Here is a 24,969-nt window from a genome sequence, read left to right as displayed (position 1 = left end):
GGGTAATCCGAGTAAGAATAGATCCTCGTCGGATAGCGAGGATTCGGACGACTCCGATTAATCCTCGTCGGATAACGATAGCTCCTTAGATACTAGTTATTATAGACACGCTCGCCGTCGTAGATACTATTAGTATTATCTAGACTACGTCGCGGAATCGCTAGTTTCTAAAGCGAGTTATATCTAGGGGTACTACGCCCGCCTTTAGTAGCTACAGTTCGATCTAGCGTATCTCGGGTTCTTTAATCCTCTACTTAGCGTTACAGATTATAGCGAGGGAGACTACGCCTTAGTCAGAAACAAGATAATATACCGTTTAGTCTATACTTTTATCGAAGCGGCTAAGGATTATACTTATATCGTAGGGCGAGAGATAGTTCGTTTTAACCTCTCTCTTTGCTTTTAAGGGGTAGCGCTTAGTTAGTATTATAGTTACCTTTCTAGCCGTAACCGAGTAAAGCTCCGCGGCGGATACGGTCTAAAGCGCTAGGAACGTTGTCTTAGTAAGAAATAGAAGGTCCCTCCGATAAAGGCGATAGATCTCCTCGATAAGTAACGCTACGACCGGTAGGATATCGCCTTAGAGCGTTTAGTAACGGACTTTATTATTAAGACGGTGCGACTCGCTAAGGATACTAGTATATAGAAATCGAACCGGCTCTTAGAAGCTTATCGTCGAATAGACCCGCGCCTCTAATTAAATATAGACGAGCTAAATTGTCGTATAAAGGTCGATAAGTAGGTTATATACTATAAGAAGCAGGTATTAATCTAGGAGTATATACTTTCGTCCTCGTCTAATCGTCGCTAAGACGCTACGACTAGGAACAATAGCCGCGCTAGTAAGGCTACCTAGTAGAACCGATACGAAGGGAACGCCTCTTATATCCCTACGAGCTTCGCTCTAGTAAGAGTATCCTCTAACTACTAGAACCGCGATATCGACCGACCGAACCTACTACGCCTTACTAATGCCTATTAGCAGAATCGCCTACCTAACGCCCCTTAGTAGAATCGCCTACCGCCGGTAGTAAATAGTAAAGGACTATCGAAGGGTAGTAGCCCTACCTTCCTCCCGAAAGACCTAAAGCGAGTTAATTCGCGCCTATTTAATCGATAGAATAGAAAGCGTAACGATCGAGCTCGTAAGTAGGCTAACTTTGCCGATAATAGTAAGAAAGCAGGCGATACCGTAAATAATGCTAACTAAGCTAACGACAGCTATTAGGAGGATAGTTAGAAGGATAATAGGAGAACCGACGTAGATAATTATAGCTATTTCGGTAACGCCGGAGAAGACGCCGACTACTTTACCGACCTATACGACTCCGATCCGGGCTTAGGAGCTTACTTTGCGGGCGTAGGCGACCGCTTACTATTAGTGTTAAACTCGGTGCTATAGGCTAAAGCGTCCCTACTAGCGGCGATCTAACTATTTGCCTCTACGAAGCACGCTTATAAGATCTATAGGCGGCGATTTAGGTCGGGCAACCTTCTATACTAGTATGTTCGTAGAGAGTATATAAAAGTAACGACGCCTTCTACTATTATCGAACGTGTATTAGCAAATCCGGAAGTAATTTAGTCGAAGGCGCCTCCGTTAGCCTAGTAGGGTTACGTATTCCGTAATTAGTAGTATATAACTTTCTCTCTTCGATTATTACTAGTCGGTATATCCGTATAGGTCTACCTAGATACTAGCTATACGCTTACTATTGCGGAAAAGGACTTTATTTTAAGCTATCGCCCGGACGTAGAAATACGTAAGCTACGTAAACCGATCGAAATCGGCGGTATTACCGGCACGTATCGCTCCGGGGAATATGTCGTCTTAGATATATTTGTCCCGGTAGCGAAGACGGACAGTATAGTCTCCCTAGTACGGATAACTCGTAAGGTTTACCTAGTTCCTAAACTAAAGGCGAAGATCCTAGTCGGTATAGATACGATTACCCTAGAGGGAATAAAGATCGATATTCCCGCGTAGACAGTTACTATAGCTAGTTAGGACAACGCCTACTTTAAAGTTGCCGTTAAGCGCAAGAAAGGGAAGTCGGTTTAGCGCCCTATAAGGCTAGTAGAGGACGTAATATTAGCGCCGCGTACGGTCGCCCTCGCGCTAGTTAAGTACGGCGGTAACCTCCCTAAGGGCCGGGATTTTATTCTTAACGCTAGTTTCTTAGTCTAGCTAGCTAGCAATATATAGGGATTGTCGTTACAAGCTCCGCTATTAGTAACGGCGTATAATTAGGTCGTAGACGCTAATTTTTCTTATATATATATTTGTAATAATACGACGACTCTAGTAACGATTCGAGCCGGATAGCTACTTAGTTCGTTAAGTAATAGGACTATCGCTAGGGCCTACTATATCGACGTAGCCGACTATAGACTAGCGGGATTAAGTCCTAACGCTTTTACGGCTACGCGGGATATACTAAATGCGTAGCGGGAATACTAGTATACTATAGGCGTAACGATCTATAGTAACGATAACTAGGCAGACTAAATTGCTATAGCAGTCGAGCGGTACCCGGAGCTTTTTACTAATCGCTAAACGGTCGTTAATATTCCCGAGTACGATTATATACCTATCCTAACTATACTAAATTACCTAGATCTGTTACCGCCCCTCTATATAATTAATCTAGGCAAAAGGGATCGTAAAGTAGTAGATAAGATATACGACGACCTATACCGCTAGGGGAAGATATAGTATATAACCGAGCCTACGCCCTTCGGCTTTCTAGTGTTTGTCGTATAGAAGCGCGTTGCTAATAGTAAAGATAGTATAATTAATAAGCCGTAAGCGGTAGTCGATATCTACGCCTTAAATAAGGTAACGATCTCCGACAGCTATTAGATACCGCTCTAGGCGGATCTTTTTATATAATTAGTAGGGTGCTAGTATATTAGCACTATAGACTATCTAACCTTCTTCTACTAATAGGGCGTAAAACCGAAGGATTGTTATAAATTAACGATTAATACTTATCGCGGCTAGGAATAGTATAAGGTCGCTATTATAGGATATTCGAATAGTGTCTAATTCGTATAGCAGAAGCTAGATTAGATCCTTCGCGACTATCGCAGCTTTGCGCGAGCTTATATCGACGATATCGTAGTGTTTTCGTAAACGTTGCCTAAGTATCTCGATTATCTAGAAGCGGTCTTCTAGAGATTAGACGCCGTAAGGATTAGTATTAGTCTAAAGAAGACTTTCTTAGGCTTCCCCTCCGCGACCCTTTTAGGTTAGCACGTTAGCGGCCTCGGCTTAGCTACGAGTAAGGAGAAAATCGTAGCGATTACCTCGCTCTAGTTCCCGGAAAGCGTATAGAAACTAGAGCATTATCTCGGTCTAACTAATTAGTTGCGGCAATATATCCTATACTACGCGTAGATAGCGGCGCCTCTATAGGCGGAGAAGATACGCTTATTAAAAGGGGCGCTAGTTACCGGCAATAGTCGTCGCCGGTACGTCGCTGTTACGACGCTAGGTAAGAACGATCGGCACCGCGACGAGCTAGTAAAAGCGTTTCGCTTATTACAATCGATGTTCTACGAGCCCTCCTTCCTATACTATTTCGACCCTAACTGTCGCTTATACGCTAATATAGATTCCTTAAAAGAGTTTAGCTATAGCGCGGTGCTCTACTATATCGATAGGGATCTAGACCCGATTCTATCGGAGGAAAAGGCATAGTTGTTTCCTTACTACAAGGTTTAGCCTATTCTATTCTTAAGCTAAGGCCTAACTTAGGCAGAGATACGATATTAGCTAATAGAGCTCGAATACTCGGGAATCGTATAGATAGTAAAGAAGGTAGGCTATTTAATATATGCTTTATCGAGGCCGACGACTATCTTTATAGACTACTATACCGCGGTCGGTCTTACTAACTCGGTATCGATAACTACGACTACCGATATAGGTAAGCAGAACCTAAAATTAGTAAAGGCATCGATATTCCTTTCCTAATATCGAGTTAATATAGTTTACTGTCTAGGGCGGATATACCTAGTTCTAGACGCCCTTAGTCGACTTCTAGGGAATACGGAGTCGCCTAAGTTAACGCCGGACGAGGAGAACTTAGACCTGCTCTCCTACTATACCGACGTTATACCCTCTTCGGCCGATCTAGAGGAAGTAGCCTACTTTTATACGATGTTAGTAGAACTAGATCCGGATTTCCGACGACGCTTAAACCGAGCGTACGATAACGACGAACATTAGTCTAGGGTATTGCGACTAGTTCGATAAGTATAGGCGTAGAATACTCTAGAGCGTCTCTATTCGGAGAAAGCTAATATGCCTTCGGTAACGAAGACGTTAGTTCGGTATAAGGGTAGCAAAAATCCGGACCTATTCGTAGGTAATAAGTTTAATAGTCCGCTAGGTATTAGATTCTTCGAGAGGGACGGCCTCTTATATTTCTATAACTAATCTTTAGGGCGCGAGCGACTCTATATCCCTCGGGCCTTAATAGGCGAGATTTTCGAGTAGGCTTACGATAACTATTGCTACTAAGGCTTTTAGCGCGTCTTCGACCGCATTTAAGCTTCCTTCTTTATATACCGACTCGCTCGCTATCTTCGCCTTTATTTAGATTATTATTACTAGTATCTCCTTTTACGTACCCTCTAATACGCTCCTTACAGCGAACTTTACCCGATTTAGGATACAAAGGGCCTATACTATACTATAACGATAGATCTCGTAACCGCCTTACTAGTTACAACCGATAGATTTAATACACTATATACGATTACTTATAAGACGTCTAAGCGGGTAGTAGTCGTCCTAGGCAAAGAGGACTAGAAGGCCTACGACTAGGGTATCGCCCTAATCGATAGGCTTTATTTAATAGATATAAGTATACCGGCAGTACTTATCGCTAATCGTAATCCTTACTAGCTAAGCGACTTCTTTAAGGGCGTTTTTTCGCGCCTATATACGAAGCTAGCTACGTCTACGGCCTACTACCCTTAGACCGACGGTTAATCTAAGCGAACTAACTAAACAGTCGAGATAGCAATTCGTTACTAGTTAGCGGATTATCCTAGCGAGGATTAGACGACGTTTATCTATAGCTATAAGCTACGCTTAATAACTCCCGCAATACGACTACTAGTTAGTCGCCGAACGAGGTTACTATAGGCGTAAGGACGAATCTCGACTCGCTCGATATACTATACGACTATCCGTATAATAGGGCGGTAGCGCGTAGTCGTATCTAGAAGGAAGTCTAGGACGCGATTACTTAGGCGAATATAAAAATAAAAGAACGGTATAATAGCAAGTATAAGCCCCTATTCCTTAAGCTAGATAACCGTATTATACTTCGCCTATACTATAGTTACGAAGTGCTAGGTTAGTCGTACAAGTTTAGCTACCGTTTTAAAGGGCCTTTTACGGTTCTTAAGAAGATCGGACGACTAGCCTACTATCTCGAGTTGCTACTATTAATACGTATCTATCCGGTAATATCGGTTTCGTAGTTAGAAAAAGCTCCTAAAGACCTAGATCCTTTTAAGAGAACTGTTAATTACGAGCCCCTGCCTATCGTAGCTAAGGATAGTCTAGGTCCTAGTAACGAGGGCGATTCTTATAAAATCGAGCGCTTTCTCGGGCGACGGACTGTCGTCCGAAGAGGCTAGCCTATTCTCTAATACCTAGTAAAGTAGAAGGGCTATAGGAGCGCCTATAATATATAGTATAATATCGACGACTTAATAAGCGCAGACGATCTACGTAAAATCTACGATAACGTATACCCTTTAGAGGAGGTACCGCTATCCCGTACCCTCTATAGGGTAGTAAAGCGGACGAGAGCTCGCTAGCCTTTTTTAGAGGTTACTAGCTCCGCCGATAAAGCCTAAAGGCGAGGCCGGGCAATCCTTCGCAGTTCGTCGTAAATCGATACGACTCCGTAGCGCGACTCCTCCTTCGGAGTCGTAATCCGCCTAGGCGTACCCTTATATCGTTATCGTAACTACGTTACTTAGGCAACCGTTATACGTAGACGCGGGCTATTTCTTATTTAGTATCGATCTTTCCGGTATCCTACGATAAGAGAGCTTTCTATTAATTACTAACGACGAATAGAAACGGCCCTCGAGCGCGAGAACCGCGTCTACTATAGGGAACGTAAAGTAGCAGCTTTTTAGCAAAAATTTCTATAGTACCGATCGCGATATAAGCGCCTAAACGTTATATTATTCGAGGCGGATTTATAACGCGCGTCTCGCCTATACTATAAGGCCGACACGTTCGACCTCCTCTAAGGAGCGATAGCTAAGGAATATTGTAGAAGCGAGGATCGAGACCCTTAGGATACCACGATAGGGAATAGTAAGATTAACGCTCCTTACGGGGAACCGCTACTATTAGACGGTCTAGGATCGGCCGGACAGTCCTTGTTTGTTACCGGCTTAACGCCTACGCCTAAGCTAGAGAGTAAGGTAAGCAATAAGGATATAGTATTAGATACTACGGTCGAGAATTATACGGCCGCGCCTAAGCTAGATAACCTAATAGACAAGGCGGATATAGTATTAGATACTATAGTCGAGAGTCGTACGGCCGCGCCGGAGCTAGAGAATATAATAGATAAGGAAGATATAGTATTAGACGAAACGGTCGAGAATCGTACGCTCGCGGCTAAGCTTAAGAATATAACGAACGGAAAGGATATAGCGCCTAGCGCTACGGTCGAGACACGTATAGCTACGCCTAAGCTAGAGGATATAAAGAACTCGATAAAGGATTCGGTAGGCGAAGAAGATACGATAGCGGATTAGATCGGCGAGCATCGTAGAGAGATAGATAACGCCGCGCTCGACCCGCAATAACCGCGGCTAGAGGAATATAATACTAACCTAACGTAGACGCTAGAAGGCTTTATAATCCTCGCTATAGTAGAAGGCAATATCCGATAGATCTTTCGTAGAGCGCTATAGCTTATTTCTACCGACGGTAGCTTAAGTACTAGCGAGGTTTAGACGGTATTAAGCTATACCGCCGAGGATAGGTATATACGGCCTTTCCTAATATTTACCGAGGACGGATCCGATATAGAGCTATACTACGTATTAACGGACGCCGGCCGACAACTATTATAACGATATGTACTGTTATTCCTAGGTCGTAGTCGCATTAACGAAACGCTAATAGCAAGCTTAGTACCGTTACCTCCGGCTAATAAGGCAGACGAGTCCGATTTAGAATCGCTCGATATAATAGCTCGGCCGCAATCGTAGGGAACGCTAGGTAGTAAGTTTAGTATAGCGTAGCGTTAGACTATCGCTAACCTATCGATAGTGCTTCCGAATCTAGACTGTCCGCTCTCCGATATTAGACGGTTTTTATTTCTAAAATATTACGTACTAGCGGTTATCGCGGTAGTAAATCTAGACTACGTTTTCGATAGGAAGTCGTTTGTGTAGGCGGTTATAGCGCTTACTACGAAGAAGAAATAGTTAACGGAATTAGCGAAGGTATTACTAGGCGAGGGCCGATAGATAGGTCGAGTACTCTATAAGGCTATAGCCGACTATTTTATTAATAACGGCGACCCTCCGCCGTACTATTTAGGTAAATAGGAGTTTGTTTAGAAGGGCAAAGCGTTAGAGGTTAGGATTCCGGAGGCCGAGAAGCTATAGGACGCCGTACCTAGCTTCTTTGCCCTCTACCGTAACGCTGTAGCCTACGCGTCTAGTAGCCCGGTTAACGGTATAGAAAGCGGCCTAACTAATCCCGTTAGCGCGTAGCCTCTTTATACGCCTTCGGCTTTAGAATCGGCACTACCTTTAATAATATCTACAAATCGACCGGCTTCGCTAAAATTACTATTTTCGCTAGCGCGTACCCTTCCTAATTTACCGCTATTATAGGTACTAGCCTCCCCGACGTAGGCGCCGAGTAACAGCTTACTATAAGCGCCCGCGCTAGCTCCCTCTAAGCTACTTACTACTCCGATCGAGTCGGTATATAAAGAATACCTAGACCCTTCCTCTAAAGAACTTAGGTTCGAGCGACGGCGGCTCCGAGGGTAGCGCGCGCAATAGACTTTAATTAATAAGCGTCTTCTTCGTACTAACGAGATACCCGAATAAGCGGCAATCCGGTAGTACGTAGAATACGAGGACTATAATAAGAAAGTCGATATACTAATCGCCGCTAATCCTATAGAGCGCAATAAGACCTAAGATATACGCTTTATCTAGGCCGCGAAACTCGTACGTAACGCGTACGCCGAGGACGTAGACGGTCGACTGCCTAATCTCTTTCGCCTACGCCTATATAAGCGAATCGTCGAATACTATCTAGTAAGGCTTTAGTATTACCTATACTATCTATATCTTACCGCGGGCGATCGGCGCTTCTAGATTCTACGCGAATTGTATTAGTATATAGGTAAGCTAGTTACCGATTTTAAAAACCTACTCTTTACGTAACTATACTCCTTCTAAATCGTAAACGACGATTACGCCCGTAAATACTCTATCTTTAGGACCGACCTCTACTCGGACGGTTACGATACGTAGTAGGAGATCTAGGCGATACGCTTTAGCGAGTACGCGGCACTTACGACGGCGGGCGAATTAAAGGAGCTCCCTAAATTAGCTAACCTTAATGCGAACTTTCTACTAACTATTACTTTCTACTATACGAAGTTGCAATATCTACTCCTAGTAAACATTATTCGCTTACGTAAGAATTTCCTTAGCTTAAGCACTTATACCGGCGACCTACGATTCTAGCTAGTACTGTCTCTAATTCGTAATAGAGTAGTCGGTCTTATAGTACGCGCTGTCCTATACTTCCTATAGACGGTTAACCTCGTACAAGAGTAGTTCGACCGCTACGTCTTAGAAGAATATCGCGATAGCATTATAGTAGGCGGTTACCCGGTCCTATATAAGCGTAGCGAGAACGGTAAGGACGTCTCCTACCGCGATTACGGTAAGGAATACTAAAAGACAGGCAAACGACCTATTAGTAAATACGTCGGAGCGATAAAGCATTATAAGATCGACCTAACTACCTACGGCGAAGTCTAATTCTTATAGATAGTAGCTACCGGACGACTCTTAATAGTGCGCCTACCTCTACTAGACTCCTAGCTTAAGGACTATACCGTTTAGCTGCTACTAATCGGTATAGAGCTTAGTGCCTAGTCGGCTATATAGCTTTATAAGTAGTACGAGTCCTCCCTAAACTCTAGTAGTCTGCCCTACCTATACTATCGCAACCTAGGTCGCCTAGCTATTACCTAGGACGTCGTCGCTTATACCTAGCGGTATATTATAGTCCGTAACGCCTATACGCTTCGCGGCGAGGGCTATATATCCGCCCTCTGCACTAATAAGGCGCTTATAGACACGAAGGCTACTAATGCGTCGCGTACGGAATAGTATACTTAGCTTATAGGTAGCGGTCGCTACTAGAACGGTACCTATACCGCTAACAAGGGCAAAGGCATGCCTCTACTACTCCTTAACCGTTAATACCTAGTAGACTTTAGCCTAGTCTACTAGCTAACTTAGATCGATCCGGTATACGCCTTATCTACCTTTATCGCCTATATTTAGACACTTAAGGACGGCGCTATCCCTAATAGATTAGAGCCCGCGCTAACGCTATAGTTCTACGATTTACCGAAGAAGGCCTCTACTAATCCGGTCTTCGATCCTTTAGGTATCTAGGAGCGTATTATATAGGGTAATACTATTTTTAAGTACGATAAGATAGTAACGAATAAGAATTACTAGTAGTATAATATCGACTATACTTAGGATCCTATAGGTATATTCCTAGTACCGTTACCCGACTACTCGCTAGACGAGACCGACCTTACTAACGCGTATCTTTTTAGTAAAATTATCCCTCCGGAGCTCGCGACTCGGGCTAAGCCGTAACCTCCGGCCGTTGCCCCGCTAACTAAGGCGATCTAGCTAAATTCCTTGCGCGTATTACTATCGACTAAGTTAAATACTCGCTAGAAGCTAACCGCTAGCCCGTTCTTAGCGCCTCGCCTACCGTCGAAGATACTACTACCGTCTAACCTATTCTCTACGCCTACGAAGGCTCTAGTTACGGCTTAGCTACTACCGCCTAATAATACGGTTACGTAGCTATAGCACAAGCTCCTATCGCTTCCGATACGCTTGCTACCTCTACCCGCCCTATAGGAAAACACTATAGGCGCGTATAAATAGTACTAATATAATACGACGGCAATTAGTATACGTACGCTTAACTTATAAGCGCTCTACTATATACGCTAGTCCGAGTTAGTAGCAACCGAGGTATACTAGCTTTAGCAGATACTAGCTAAGGCACAGATCCGCGAAGCAACTAAGCGCTAGATAGCCTAGTAGTATCGTCTTTCCGCTATAGTCTTAAAGGAGTCCCTTACGCTATCGCTAACCTATCTCTACTACGATTTCTTGCGCGTCGCGCCGTAATAGGCAATCCCTATACTATATCTAATTAACGAGGACGCTTTTAAGCTACTCGGCGGCATATAAGGCAATACTACTAAAGATAAGATCGCGAAGCTTAACGTATAGATAGCCGACTACTTTAAGCTATACGGTGCTATACGCGATACTAATACGCTACTATTGCTAGGTACCGACTTCCCTAATATCCCTATCGATTAGTTAGACCGCGCTACCGCTATAGCGGACGCAGTTAATACCTCGCTATCTAATAATAAGACTATAAAGACCGTCGCGCCTTAGCCATAGCTAAAGGCGGTTTAGACTATACCGACTAGCTTACGCGACGCCCTTCGTAACCGTCGTAATAAGCAAGTATAAAACCGACGCAGTTATTACTAGAGAGATACGATTCTGTACCTAGTATTACCGTTCTAGTATACTGTTTAGGCTTAGCCTTTGTACGACGCTACTACGCTCTTTTGCCTTAAACCTTCCTACGGTGCGGCCTACTAAGGACCTTTGTTTTAGGATACTATAGACAGTGCCGACCTTTTTTATAGAGGGGGAGGCTGTTACGATATAACACTATTATATATACGATAGTAGGCAGCGGTTACTATTAACCGCTACGGTCGCTATTGCTACTAATAGTAGGACTATTATATAGATAGCTTGCCTCGCGGTACCTTAGAGAATTATTAACTTTTGTACTATACAACCGTTACGATACCTTCGTACTATAACCGTATGCCTAGCAATATTAAAATCGAACCTAGCGAGGTAGACGGCCTATCTAGCCTATCGACCTATAACCCTTATAACCTTAGTAATACTACGTAGGTTGTTATAGTCCGTATAGACCTAAATTGTATACTAAGTACTATCGAGATAGTAGCGCTAGTGCTTAAAGGCTTCTACGATTACTAAGAGCTCTTACTCGTAGGTCTCGTATCGACGTTCTATATCGATTATCTTCTGTAAAAAGAAGGCAATTAGGTGCTAGTAATTGTGATTATCTAATTGCTGTAATATAATAGCTAATATAGCGAACTGTAAAGCGTTAGTCTTAATACGGATCTGCTTGCTTAGTATAAAATAGTACAATAAGGGGACTTTAGTAAAGCGTTGCTTTAGACCGTTAAAAGCGGCTTATACTCTATTAGTCTATTTAAACTCTCTAGTTAGGTTAGCCTTAGTTTTAGTAAGCTTAGTTAGGGGCATTATATACTATAAATAGCTCTTAATAAAGCGACGATAGAAGTTAGCAAAACCTAGGAATAATTAGAGTTCCTTAATGCTAGTAGGTATTAGCTACTTAGTAATAGTCTTAATCCGATTAGGATTAGCCTTAATACCCTCGGTTAATACGAGGAAGCTAAGGAAGGACACCTCCTTAGCAGTAAAGGTATATTTAGAAGGCTTACAATATAGCCTATAGGTCCTTAGGCGATCGAGTACCTTACGCACAGCGGCCTAATATTCTACAATATTAGGTAAGTGTATATAGACTAGGATATCATCTAGGTAGACTATATAGAGGTAGTCTAATAGGCCTAATAGGGCCCGATTAATATAGGACTAGAATATAGCGGGGGCATTTGCTAGTCTAAATAGTATAACTAAATACTCGAAATAGCTATAACGAGTGCAGAAGGCCGTCTTCTATTTATTACCCTTGCGGATGCGGATGCGATAGTATACATCCTTAATGTCTAACGTAGTATAGAAATAGGCGCTAGATAGGCGATCGAGGGTCTTATTAATAAGCGGGAGTAGATAGCGGTCTTTAATAGTAACAGCATTAAGTCTACGATAGTTAATATATAGGCGTAGGCTACTATCCTTCTTTAGTACGAACAGGATAGGTGCGCTAGTAGGGCTATTACTATACTAGATTCGACTATTAGCTAGGTTCTTATCTAGGTACTTACGTAATATAGCAAGCTCTCGTTTGCTAAGGTTATAGAGGGGCCTAAAAGGAACCTCCTTACCCTATATAATATCGATCTTATAGTCCGTCTCTTTAAATATAGGCAATGTCGATACTAGGTAGTATTTAAATATATTAATATAGGTCTCTCGAACAGGCTATAGTATACGAGTAAGCTAATTAGGGTCTATGCTATTAGGGGGTATAGGTTCGTCGTTATTACTACCGAGTAGGTCGGTAGTCGGATTAGCTAGAGTTAGGTTGCTAATAAATAGGACCCTAATGTCGTTAGAGCACTCGCTAGTATTAATATATTTAATGTCCTCTTTTCTAGCGATTCTAAATCGCTATTACTAACTGCCTAAGTCTATAGCTATAGCGTAGTGCTTAAGAATAGGGTTACTAATAACAATAGTAGCTCCCCTATATAGGTAGTCTATATCTATAACGTAGGTAGTAAAGTCTAGTAGGCGCTTATTACCGAGGTCGTCCTTTAGAACTATAGGGATATAGTAGGCCCTATAAGTTAAGTGCCGAGCGTTATTAAACTAAGCAAGGGTTAGTAGGTTAGTTCTAGGCAATTGTCGAAGGTCTAATTGCTTAGCTAGGCGATAGCTAATAAGGGCACTAACTGAATTTCCTAGATCTAGTATAACCTTAGTCTTATAATTAGTGCTATACGAGTCCGATACGAGATAGGTACGTATAATAGCTAGTATAATGTCGATAGTCTTACGCCGTACGAGGCTAATAGTTAGTACAGCGCCTAATCTTTTTTCGACTAATTAGAAGGTTAGCCTATAGGGATAGCGTTAGCTACTAAAAGGTACTTTCGGTAATCGGCGGTAGTACGGTCGATTCGGGCCTAGTCCCTAGGTTTGTCGTATTAGCCTAGAAGATAGCTAGTACTATTATAATTAAAGCATTTCAATCCGGTTAGGGGATTGCTATAGCTGCTATTACTACTATTATTAGTTAAGCGATTAGTACTATAGGGATACGAGCCCCTTCTACGGCCCCTATTATAGCCTCCTTTATATAGCCGTCGGCTACGGCCTCTTCTACGGTCGTTGTTACTATTCCTATTATTAGTATTATTGTCTTAGTAGGAACCTTAGTTTCCTCCGCGGCTACGGTTGCTACGGTTAGTACTAGCAGGTCGGATCCTTAATTCTAGTCGTTACTAGAGCTAGACAGCTCGTTTAGCTGTTTCTACCTCGACTATAAATTAAATGCGTATTAGGTTAGCTTATTTAAATATACGGCGGCGGTCTAATTCGAGAATAAGCTCCTATCTAAGTTTTAGGCGTATCTCGGAAATCTATATAGAATTAGTCTTAGCCGGAAGGTTATCCTCGAGGGTCTTTAAATAGGCCTTAAATAAGCGAGCCGATTAATTAGTCTTTTGTTTAGCCCGAAGGTACTAGTCCTAAGTATGTTATTGCCTTAGTATAGGGTTTCTAAGGGTGTCTAGTATAATAGTTTTATAGGTTTGCTACTAAATAGTAGTCTAATTATCGAGGGAGTTAAAATAGTTATCCTAGGTACGCTTTAGGTCGCTATTAATATACTATATAGTATAGACAACTAGTAAATAGTCGTCTAGAAGAGCCCTTAGTACATTTCGTTAGTTAAGCTTATAATTACGTATATAGTTATTGTATTGCTTGCGACTAGAGCTATCGAATATAGTATAGTCCTTAAGTTTAGTATCCTTCTTTTAGATAGGTAGTAAAGAAGGTCCTACTATTAGTTTAGTAGTAGTTGTCGGGGCTTCCTAAAGGCGGCGAAGCTCGAGGAGGTTATCCTTTAGCTATTATTCCTAACGTAAGGCAGCGAGCCTGTTTTAGGTAGCTTCTTAAAGTCTCGCTACTAGCTAGGGGCCGAAGGCTAGTTAGCTATATCGACGGTTAATAATGTTATTAAGAATGTCGTTAATAGGCAATTCTAGATTATCGCCTAGAACTATAGGCTCCTTAATAGGCTCTATGTTACTAGTATTATTATTGCTAGCGCTGCTAGTAGCGCCGCGGTTGTTGCTTAGTAATAAGCCGGCTATTATAAGAGGTAATACTAATAATATATTATAGCCCCTTATAATACGGATATAGCGGAATTAGTAGATATCGGTCTAGTATAATTAACTCGGTATAATAGGCCGTATAGAAGGCCTTGCTTAATAATTAGTACGGTTGTTTAATAGAATAGTACGTATAGGTCCCGTTCTTCGGGCGCAATATAGTTAGATTAACGGTTTTCGGAGCTATACTACTAAAACCTTAAAATAAGGACTATCTAGCTACTACCCTTAAAGGGTAGATCGAATACTATATAAGAAGGGTATATTAGCAAGTAGATAGGGTAGTAGTAGGTATAGGTAGTATTCGATAAGGATCTAGAAGAAGAGGGAGGAAGATAGGAGAGTTAGCCTATTACTAAGCGCTAAGCCCTACCTAAGGCATTAAGACCCTAACTTTGCTCGAGCCTAGTTATATACTAATTATATATAACCTCTTTAGTCCTAACAATCTCGAAGATACTAATAAGTCTAGTAATAATATTAGGAAGGGCTTTACCGACCTCCTTCTTACTTACTTTAAGAATATATATCCGAACGCTATTCTTATACTAGTAAAGGCGCCGAAGCTATTATAAGCGCTATTACTAACTTAAAGTAACGTTATATCGAGCTATTATCTTCTAAAAGCGACTAACGATATAGCGCCGCTACTAAAGAAGTAGAAAGGTAAGAGCGTAGATACTATAAGTAAGAAGCCGAAGTAGTCGAAGAAATAGATAGAGAAATAAATAGGGTAAGAATATATATCTAAGCGAGTACTAGCGGCGCTAGCTTAGCTAAACTTTAGTAAAGAAGCGCCGTTAGTAGTTCTAGGTAGTATCTATACGTTCTTGTCGCGTTTTCTTTTAAATTCCGCTATCGCGTAGGTCGTATAAGTCGCTTAGGTAACTAATAGCTTCTATATATCTCTACTAATACTACCGGTATTAAATAGGTAGTAATATACGTCTTCGAGCGCGATATAGGTCTATAATAGTATACCTTATATACCGCTACTCTCTAATATATATTAACGCTATTAAAATAGCTATAATCGCTAACTATATCTTAAATTTTACTATACTACTATTTTACTAATAAACTTTAGCTTTATTTCTAGTAATATAATTACTATCTACTAGTAGAGATAGTAGGATCGTTAAAATCTATTAAAATAGTACGAAATCTATTAAATTGCGACTATACGACCTCTCGCTATTAATAGTTAGTATACTAGCGGAAATCGTACTACTACTACTACTACTAGTTAACCTAGCAACCGCGACGCGCTACGATACGGAAATTACGTTTTCTATAGTCACGCACACTACGGAGCGGATACTAAGATCTCACCGACTCCGAGAGCATAGGCACGACCCACTCCAGCGCACGGCCGCTAGTACGGTGTTATATTTGGGCCCCAGCGAAGAGCTTCGACAAATCACTAGGATGATCTCCGTTCACATGCATCAGCCAGTTGAAACTTTCCGGGCGGATCGATAAGCCTGTGATGCCTCAATTGTCGGGTTGAGTTGCAAATGTTTTAGCATAGCGCCGACATGTCTCATGATTAAGCTCACCGACGATTCACTCGCGGCAATCCTTTCAGTCGAGCTTCGTACGGCAGTCGTTTTGGCACACGAATAGAATCGCTCATTGGGCCGATGATGTTGTCGAGCAGCGACGAAGGAAGTATGGCAGCTTGTTGGTGGAGAAGCGTGTGCTTATCGGTACCTGGACATGAGTTGAAAATGCTTCAGAGACAACAAGTCTTGTAGGTGAATCATCGAGTCCAGCTTTTTCATCTCCTTGCAGCTATAGCAAGCAACATGGACATGCTTGGACCGGGTCAGAGTAACCTGAGCAATCACCACAAAACCTTCGAAGGTGCTACTTTGGACAAACGAGCGTCGTTTTCACCTACCTTGCTCCTTCTGGTCGCTGGCTTTGCATTTCTTCTCATCGTACGACATGTCGGGCTACGAAAGAGTAACAACAGTCCACTATTGGAAAAGGGCGTAGTCCCAGTACCCGTTGAGCCCTCATGGCTACCATATCTCGGACACCCTTTGAATCTGGTCTGGAACGCAAACAGCTATCTAAATCGCCTACGAAGCAAGTATTCTGGCGGAATCTTTTCTCTCAACCTCCTGGGCACTCGACACCACATCTTGCACACGCCCGGCTTGACACACACGTTCTTTGCGCAAGATGAGAAAGCAAATGTCAACGACGTTGCAGAGCACATCGGCATCGTCGTTTTCGGCTTTCCCAAGGATGAAGGCAGGAAGTTTCAGGAAGCTGCGGGCGAACTGCATGCTTTGGGGAAATACCTTGTGAATGAAGAGTTTTTGGGAGTCATGGTAGAGCGGACAACGCGCAGGGCGCAAGAAAATCTCGCCGACTTCGTTACTGGATCCGAGGATTTGGTAGAGCAGAAGCCATGGGAGCGACGGTCTCGTGTCAGGAAAACGACGGATAAGCAAGGTCACGATGTTTTTGAGGCAAGTCTCTTCACACTCGTCCGCGACTTCATTGCTAACATGTCGTGTCCGTCGATCATGGGCTCAGACTTCCTCAACAACTTCCCCGACTTCTTTGACGACATCTGGACTGTAGACAAGGAGTTCTTCAAGCTGATCGCAAATCTGCCTTGGTGGGTGCCCTTCCCTGGGATGAAAGAGGGTCGAGCGGCTCGTGATCGAATCGTCGAACGCCTTCTTTTATTCGAGAGGGCAATGGAAAAGCGCAGGAAGGGAGCAGATCCGGGTCCAGACTGGCCCTGTCTGCAAGATGTCGGGCACTACGTACAAGAGCGTCAGAATGTTTATGAGAAGTATGGATGGTCTCTACGAGCGAGAGCGGCCTACGAACACTCTCTGAATTGGGCAGCGAACGCGAATTCCAATGGCCTGACCTTCTGGATGCTGAACCGCATTTACATGGACAAAGATCTGCTGGCACAATTGCGAGCGGAGATACAGCCTTACATTCGGCTGCGTGCAGGGTCAGGCTTGCGAGGATCCGTCGATGGACAGGGATCGTCAGCCTCGTCTGGGTTTGAGAGCCTCGACTACAACGGATTGATCGAGCGATGCGCCCTGCTTAAAAGCTGTTATATCGAATGTCTGCGAGTGCACACTGCGAGCTGGTCTTTCAAGATGGTCAAAGAAGACTTCAGCTTGCAAGCCAGGAAGGACAGTCAAGGCTGGCTTCTCCGCAAGGGAGACTACTGCCATGCAGCACACGAGCTTCATAACACAGATCCGAATTATTTCGAGGACCCTCTAGAATTCAAGCCGAATCGCCACATCAAGTACGATCCTGAGAAGGGCTATGATGTTGCAGATTTGGGCACAATCAGACCGTATGGTAAGTGAAATTTATCAGCTGAAAAGTGAAGTTCGTATGCTAATTCGAAGCAGGCGGCGGCTCAAGTATGTGCAAAGGACGACATTTTGCTGTGAAGGAGGTGATGATCTTCACAGCTGCGATCATCTCAATGTGGGACATGGAAGCAGCAGGAGGTGGAGAATGGAAGATGCCTGCCTCCAGAAAGACGACTGCTACACATGGTACTGACGACGATTGCAGAGTCTGGATCTCGAGGAGGGAGTCAAAAGAAAAGCCGTAGAAGATGCACGAGGCCATTACACACAAGATACTGCATACTATAGAGTTAATTGCCACTGGACACCTACATATCCTTTCCTTCTGGCCAGCCTGACTTGTACATCATGAGCTGGCTTGACTGCGGCAGTGAAGAGAAACCCGTTCGCCTTTTCCACAGGTGGCGTAGCGAACGCTTGACCATCTTTGCCATGCATATCAAACGCTGCGCAAAATAACGCAGCGATGCCTTGTACCTCCGCTTCTGCGAAATGCCGTCCGGGACAGACATTGAATCCACCACCAAACGATCGGAATGAACCGGTATGCACTCTCCCACCTCCATCTCGATACGAAGTCGCTGGGTCCATGCCTCTGCCTTCCATACTCTTCTCAAACATGGGCAAGAATCGACGTGCTTGGAATGAATTCGCATCTTCTCCCCAAACACTTTCATTCTTGTGGATCAAGGTCGAGGCGTATTGAATCGTAGCGCCTTTCTTCAGTAAGCACGTCTGCCCGGTGCCAGGATGAGTGACGAGAGTGTCCTCTGCGATGACTCGGTTCGTGTGGAGTGGTGCCACGATACGTAGTGTCTCTTTGAAAGTGCTCCCGAACAGCGGACATGATGTTCGAAGCTTGGAAACGTTGAGTTCATACCGGCTGCCGTTCTTCGCGATGCATCGATCGATCTCTTGCCGGATTTCGGCCAGCAGTGTCGGGTCTTGGAAGATGTAGCTGATGAACCAGAAAGAGGACGGAACCATATTCACCAACAGTGCATGCGGTGTTCCGGACTCCACTCGACCGTAGGCTTCCTCTGTGAGATCAAACTCCTTCATGTGAAGAGCCACTCGATCTTGTATGAACTTAGAAGCGCCTTTGTAGCGTCCCTGCTGCACATATTTTTCCCAAGCTCGTAACCATCTCTCTCTTGCCAAAAACGCATCTCGAGCGAGGATTGAGGGTGCAGGGCTCATCATAAGCACTTGAATGTTCTCTTCCCAAATCCAAAAGTCCTTCATAAGCGCTGAGTCCGCAGTGACAGGGCTGTCTAAACCGTAAAATGCCTGAAGTGCTGACTGTGATAGATGCTCTCTGATCCAGCTCCAAAGACCCAAGACATTCCTGTCGCCTGTATCGACCGCCTGCGCCAGCGTATTGACGTGTTTTGACACATTGCCCAAAGTCCGTACTTTCAATTCCTCGAGCTCATCTCCTGGCGCGAGGCTGGCATGAATCAACTTGTGATTCTCCATGACCAAATTCGGCCTGCTACCATCTTCGCCGAACAGATTATCCTTGAGAATCGCTACGGTCTTTTCATCGAAGCAGAACACTTTCCCAACGACATCTACGATCATGAGTTCAAGACTTACAGATCGATTGCTTCGTTTCTCCAGCGCAGTAGCCCATTCTGCTGAGCTGACGATGTACATTCTTCCATTCAACATCGGCAGTCCGTATAAGCCTATGCCGGGGTACTTTTCGTCCATCAAGCAATAATAGTCGGCGCCTTGGCCCAGCACACCGAAAAGGTGCCCGAAGATTGGTGTGCTTGTTGGCAGATATGGGGGCTCTCGCGGGTCTCTTCGAGGCGAGATAAGCCATTGTAGCAGAGCGATCACTGAGACCGCAAAGGCAACCAGCGAGAGAGTTATTACAAGAAATGAATGCATACTGTGTAGTTGTTTAGATGAACAGCTTTCACATTGCTCGCATTGTTGAAGTGTCCAAGTACTCTTCTCGATTTCTTCCCACGAGAGGCCGATGCCTTGGTAGTCTGCTCTGCTTGGATATTTTGTTATTCGGCATGCATTATTGATCTTCACCAGCGCTCAAGGTAGTAGGTACCAATGGCTGTATTGCATTAGCTGAACCTTAGTAAATCGGTTCAAGCCTAACATGGGCAGCACAATTTAGCGCCGTTCTACTGACCCACCAGCATTCTGAGAGTTGTAAGCCTGCCTCTCAACATCTGCAGAAAGATTCCTACGAGGGTTTGGCCACGACGTGACACGATACTTCGGGCTCGTAACATCATTTCGCCGGCAGCTGGACGCAGAACTGCAGTCCCAGAGCTACTTTCTCGTAGGCCAGGATCAATATCATCACAACACTCTCAGGTCGTCCTCATGGCAATCTTCGAAGCGTTGGATCGTCTTGTTACGACAAGCCTCGCCATTCCGTTCTTCAGCCTTTTAGCCATTGGCTTCATCTTCTCATATCTCTTCCAAAAGCCATCCTTTCCAAGCAATGCACCGCCCCTCACCAAAGAGTCATGGCCCATAATTGGCAGCCCAGCATTCTTCAGCGAACGATGGAGTTTCTATCAGCGAGCACACAAAGCGAGCAAGTCTGGCCATTTCTCCTTCTACGCAGGTCAAAATCCTGTGATCGGGCTCTCCGCCGTCGAGGAGTCGTCGCGAAGACTATTCTTCGACTCCAAAGCTTTGAGTGCAGCAGAAGCATATTCAGTGCTGCTCGCCGGCGTTCCTACTGTAAAGAGGAATATCGTGGTAAATCCCAAGTCCGAGGACCTCAATCTCACAGACAAGGATGCAAAGCTTCGATACCGAATGATCACCATGATGAAAAGCGAGAAGCTTTCTGGTTGCATTCCCTGGATGATCAAAGATGTCCGGAATGCGCTCGATGAGTTGAAGAAGGACCCAAAAGCATTCACCGACCCGTTCCAAAGCATATATCGCATTGTGTTCCAGCTGACTGTACGACTCTCTGCATGCGATGAGCTGGCCGATGATCCTGTCCTGCGAGAGCAGACACTGCACTACTTTGAGCAGATTGCTGGCGCGACAAGTCCTCTGACTATCATGTTTCCATGGATACCATCTTGGGGCAAGGTCATGCGGACTTATGGCGGAGTCCGGCTTTTCATGATTTTTAAGAAGTTGACGGACCAGAGAAAAGTCGGCGACAAGTTCAACGATACACTCCAGATGTTGGTCAATCTCAAAGATACCCCAGTCGCTGTAATCGAGGTAGGTCATCTGCATCTGTCCTGTCCGTCCAAGCATATGGCTCGAAGCTGATCTCACCTGTCCAGTTTGTGATCAGCAGTCTCTTCGCAGGCCAGAACAACACAGGTATTCAAGGAGCGTGGATTCTGACGCAATTGGCTCATAACATCGAATGGCAGCGACGAGTGCGTGAAGAAGTTGTGGCCGTAGCCAACGAGTACTGCCACGACACCGAACTTCCTCTTGCGGAGCGTCTTTCCAAGGTGCCGTTTGACGCTTGGGACAAGGAATTCCCAATGATATATTTGTGCCTGAGAGAGACGATGCGTCTTGGCATGCCAGGAACAGCTTTCCGGAAGAATATCTCTGACCAAAACATTCTGATTCCTGGCACAGAAGAGGTTATTCCACCGAATACATATGTTGCGATGCATGTCTTTGACGCTCACCTCAATGCGGACGTTTATGATGAGCCGATTAAATGGGATCCGTCCCGTTATCTGCCCGATCGTGCGGAGGACAAACGGCAAATCTATTCATGGATGGGCTGGGGCCACGGCAGGTATGTGCATAACTTATCCGCTCGCTCGCCCAAACTGACAGTGCCCTTCCCAGACATCCATGCCTGGGCATCCGCTTCGCCAGATTGGAGATCAACATGATCATCGCCTTTTGGTTTGCTTATTTTGAGGAGTTTGAGCATCTTGATGCTGCAGGAAACAAGGCTTCGGAGGCGCCTGCTTTCAACAACGATGATGTCGGCACTCATCTGCCACAGAGCAAGGTGTACCTCAAGTATAATCCATCATAGCGCGGAGAGACTTACTCAGCATGCATATCTTGCCAAATCCTTCGTCGGTCAAGCAGCGGCGTCCTCTGCGTTGCGCCGACAAGATGCTCCTTGACTGCGAATCTCAAGCTCTGTATACACCTATGGTGCTCTTCACGGGTCTCGACCGTAGTACATGTCTCTGCTCTTGCATCCATTCTAGACTTCGAACGACAATGTTGAGGATTTGAGGGATCGTCAAGGGAATGTGGTTGAATGTCTTCGTCGTGTGATCTCTGAAACCCATCTTCTACGTCCAGAGGACCCTCGGTCAGACGTTCCTGAATACTGGAACTTGCTCGTAGTTGGCGGAGAGAGGTAGTGCGTACGCGTGCGTTCTGTCAATCTGGTAAGTTCGTGAAAGTCGACTAGTTTGCTAGCTTGAGAATATATCAGCTCGGTCTCCGATGGGTCCTGTGAGCTCGCAATTAGTCTCCTGCAACGAGGGTCGAATCGAGTCCAACGATGCAGACGCCTGCACAAAAAGGCCCAACCGAGGCCGAACTGAATGTGTGGCAAGTCTGCTCCCGCATCAGGGCCAGTTTTTACGACCTCGATCTTGACGCAATCTCCAATCTCAACGACGAAATTGCACGTCTTATCGACGAAGTCTTCCACGCAGCGGTGAAGGAGGCCTCAGAAGTATGCCGCAAAGAGGATGAAACTGGTCTATTGCGCGTCATGCACGCTATCGAGAAGCGAAAGGGCGACAGGGCACTGCACGCGTTGCTCAAAAAGTGGATTATGCGATATTGCCGGTACTGCGCAGGTTGCTGGCTTCGCGCATAGATATCTAGTTTCGACTCTTGATTCGAGAGAGCGCGAGACGATGGAAGCCCTGCTCAAACAGATGTGCGAGACCATGCTAGAGAGCGAGGAGGAGCACTGATCGTTACCGAACGATTCGGATACTGCAGCAGCTGATCAGCAAACACAGCAGATAGTGGGCTGTAAGTCCCATCCAGCCGAGTGGCATCAATGTCAACAGCGTCCAGGACGCATTCCGACGGTGAAGGAACAATTCGGAGTGTGTTCTTGCAATGCAGGGTGCCGAGAATGGCCGGTTGGCCATGCTTGCTTTGCGTGTCGAAGCTACATGTGTGTTGGAGTAAAGGGAGAGGAGAGCGGAGAAAGAGAGAAATGCAAGAACATCACCAGTGGGACAGGTGGAACGGGTGGCATGATTTCCAGGTTGTGAAAGTGTCATCGTGATTATTAGCAGGAGCTTGAAGGTGGTGCTCGTGCACAGCTGTCCGAAGACCTCGGAGGGCCCGAATGGCTCCACACTTGACGTCTCCTGGAACGTGACACTCTCCGTGAGTGAATGTACGTCTGCCAACACCTGACTGATGTCCACCAAAGCATTGCATGAGCAAACATCGCTCATCAGCTTCATACAAAACTGCCGGGCAATTCTCTCCTCCAGCGCTTGGCCCGATGCCATAAGATTTTGTCAGCATTGTGTCAACCAAAACTCCCGCCGGTCCCACCATGACGATGGGAAGCTCTGGATGGCGGGGCAGCATAGCCATGGCGAGGCCTATCCTAGCGGACGACCAGCTACGTATCCAATGAAGACTTGTCCCTACCGCGCCATGCAGATACGTCGCTGGGAGCAGAAGGACCGTTTAAAAGATTTGCTCGTGCCCATCGCGGCACTTGTTTCCCATTCATCCATTTATCCACACTCTACTGAACAAAATTCGTCCCTGAGATCCTCATCAATCCCTCTACATCCAAACACCCACCACCAACATGCCTCAGAGAATCCCAGAAGCCGAGTCGCTCCTTGAGCTCCTCTCCCTCAAGGGCAAGGTCGTCGTCGTCACCGGCGCTTCCGGACCCAAGGGAATGGGAATCGAAGCCGCTCGCGGCTGCGCAGAGATGGGAGCCGACCTCGCCATCACCTACGCATCAAGAAAAGAGGGCGCGGAGAAGAACGCCAAGGAGCTGCAGGAGAAGTACGGCGTCAAAGTCGGCGTATACGAGTGCAAAGTCCAAGACTACGCCAACGTGGAGAAGCTCGTCTCCGACGTGATCAAGGACTTTGGCAAGATCGACGGCTTCATCGCCAACGCCGGCGCCACTGCCAACAGCGGGATCCTCGACGGTTCCGTCGAAGACTGGAACAAGGTCATCAACGTCGACTTGAACGGAACCTTCAACTGCGCCAAAGCCGTCGGCCACCACTTCAAGGAGCGAGGCACCGGGTCCCTCGTCATCACCTCTTCCATGTCCGGCCACATCGCCAACTTCCCACAAGAACAAACGTCCTACAACGTCTCCAAGGCCGGCTGCATCCACATGGCCAAATCCCTCGCCAACGAATGGCGTGACTTTGCTCGCGTCAACTCCATCTCGCCAGGTTACATCGACACCGGTCTCTCCGACTTCGTGCCAAAAGACATTCAGCAGCTGTGGCACTCCATGATCCCCATGGGTCGTGATGGTCTTGCGAAGGAGCTCAAGGCTGCTTACGTTTACTTCGTCTCTGACGCTTCGACCTACACCACTGGTGCTGATCTCCTCATCGACGGCGGCTACACTTGCAGGTAAATGCAGCAAAGTAAAAAAAACGATCTTATGAGCTATGAAACACAAACTTCGGACTTCCCCCAGTAGTGCGAGCTTGCTGCGGAGAGAGAGAATACTTTCTGATGTGAAAATTCATACCGAAAAATGTAGCTTCGAAAATGAATGTCAACGAATTCTAGTATCTTATCAATTCGTGTTCTGTGTTCTTGACCACGATCTTGGAAACAACCGAACCGAACCGAACACAACGTGCCCCACGAACCCCTCCACCTTCATTCGTTGACGCCGAAGATACACCACCCGTGATGTCACACGACCTGATGCAAACATGGCACGACGAATCCACTTATTGTCTTAGCTCTCATAACGCGTACCTGCATGTCTCCATCACAATGGCACCACGTTGGGATCAAGAAAACGCACTTGGAAGCACTGTCGTGACGCACGATTCCAACTTCACCTGCTGGAAAGCATTTGTAAATTTCCACAAAAGCTCAGGTGCCTGCCGCGAAGGACATCTGAGTAAGCTTTCTTTCTACTATGCTAAAGCAGAAGCTTCCTCTCACTGCTTCGGTCC

General features: G+C 45.3%; 5 protein-coding genes across 5 annotated transcripts; 4 read left to right on the top strand and 1 right to left on the bottom strand.

Moving 5' to 3' along the window:
- Nucleotides 1-16,267: 16,267 nt before the first annotated feature.
- On the top strand, nt 16,268-18,139 carry MYCFIDRAFT_203670 (uncharacterized protein; the record flags this gene model as incomplete). Its single annotated transcript, XM_007928531.1, has 3 exons — nt 16,268-16,325; nt 16,461-17,810; nt 17,864-18,139. The coding sequence occupies 3 exons, from the start codon at nt 16,268-16,270 to the stop codon at nt 18,070-18,072; spliced, it is 1,617 nt and encodes a 538-aa protein (XP_007926722.1). The 3' UTR covers nt 18,073-18,139.
- Nucleotides 18,119-19,189, bottom strand: MYCFIDRAFT_118828 (uncharacterized protein; the record flags this gene model as incomplete). Its single annotated transcript, XM_007928530.1, has 1 exon — nt 18,119-19,189. A coding segment is annotated over one exon (1,071 nt), but the record flags the coding sequence as incomplete, so codon positions are not given.
- A 652-nt stretch (nt 19,190-19,841) lies between these two features.
- On the top strand, nt 19,842-22,952 carry MYCFIDRAFT_211364 (uncharacterized protein). Its single transcript, XM_007928528.1, has 3 exons — nt 19,842-21,049; nt 21,115-21,590; nt 21,644-22,952. The coding sequence occupies exons 1-3, from the start codon at nt 20,183-20,185 to the stop codon at nt 21,837-21,839; spliced, it is 1,539 nt and encodes a 512-aa protein (XP_007926719.1). The 5' UTR covers nt 19,842-20,182; the 3' UTR covers nt 21,840-22,952.
- On the top strand, nt 22,323-22,646 carry MYCFIDRAFT_196775 (uncharacterized protein; the record flags this gene model as incomplete). Its single annotated transcript, XM_007928529.1, has 1 exon — nt 22,323-22,646. The coding sequence occupies one exon, from the start codon at nt 22,323-22,325 to the stop codon at nt 22,644-22,646; it is 324 nt and encodes a 107-aa protein (XP_007926720.1).
- Nucleotides 22,953-23,445: 493 nt separating the features above from the next.
- On the top strand, nt 23,446-24,586 carry MYCFIDRAFT_211363 (uncharacterized protein). Its single transcript, XM_007928527.1, has one exon. The coding sequence runs from the start codon at nt 23,613-23,615 to the stop codon at nt 24,411-24,413; it is 801 nt and encodes a 266-aa protein (XP_007926718.1). The 5' UTR covers nt 23,446-23,612; the 3' UTR covers nt 24,414-24,586.
- The last annotated feature ends 383 nt before the right edge of the window (nt 24,587-24,969 follow it).

The sequence above is a fragment of the Pseudocercospora fijiensis genome (genome assembly GCF_000340215.1).
Source record: "Pseudocercospora fijiensis CIRAD86 unplaced genomic scaffold MYCFIscaffold_4, whole genome shotgun sequence".
Taxonomy (NCBI): Eukaryota; Fungi; Ascomycota; class Dothideomycetes; order Mycosphaerellales; family Mycosphaerellaceae; genus Pseudocercospora; species Pseudocercospora fijiensis.
This window is presented reverse-complemented; position numbering and strand designations above follow the sequence as displayed.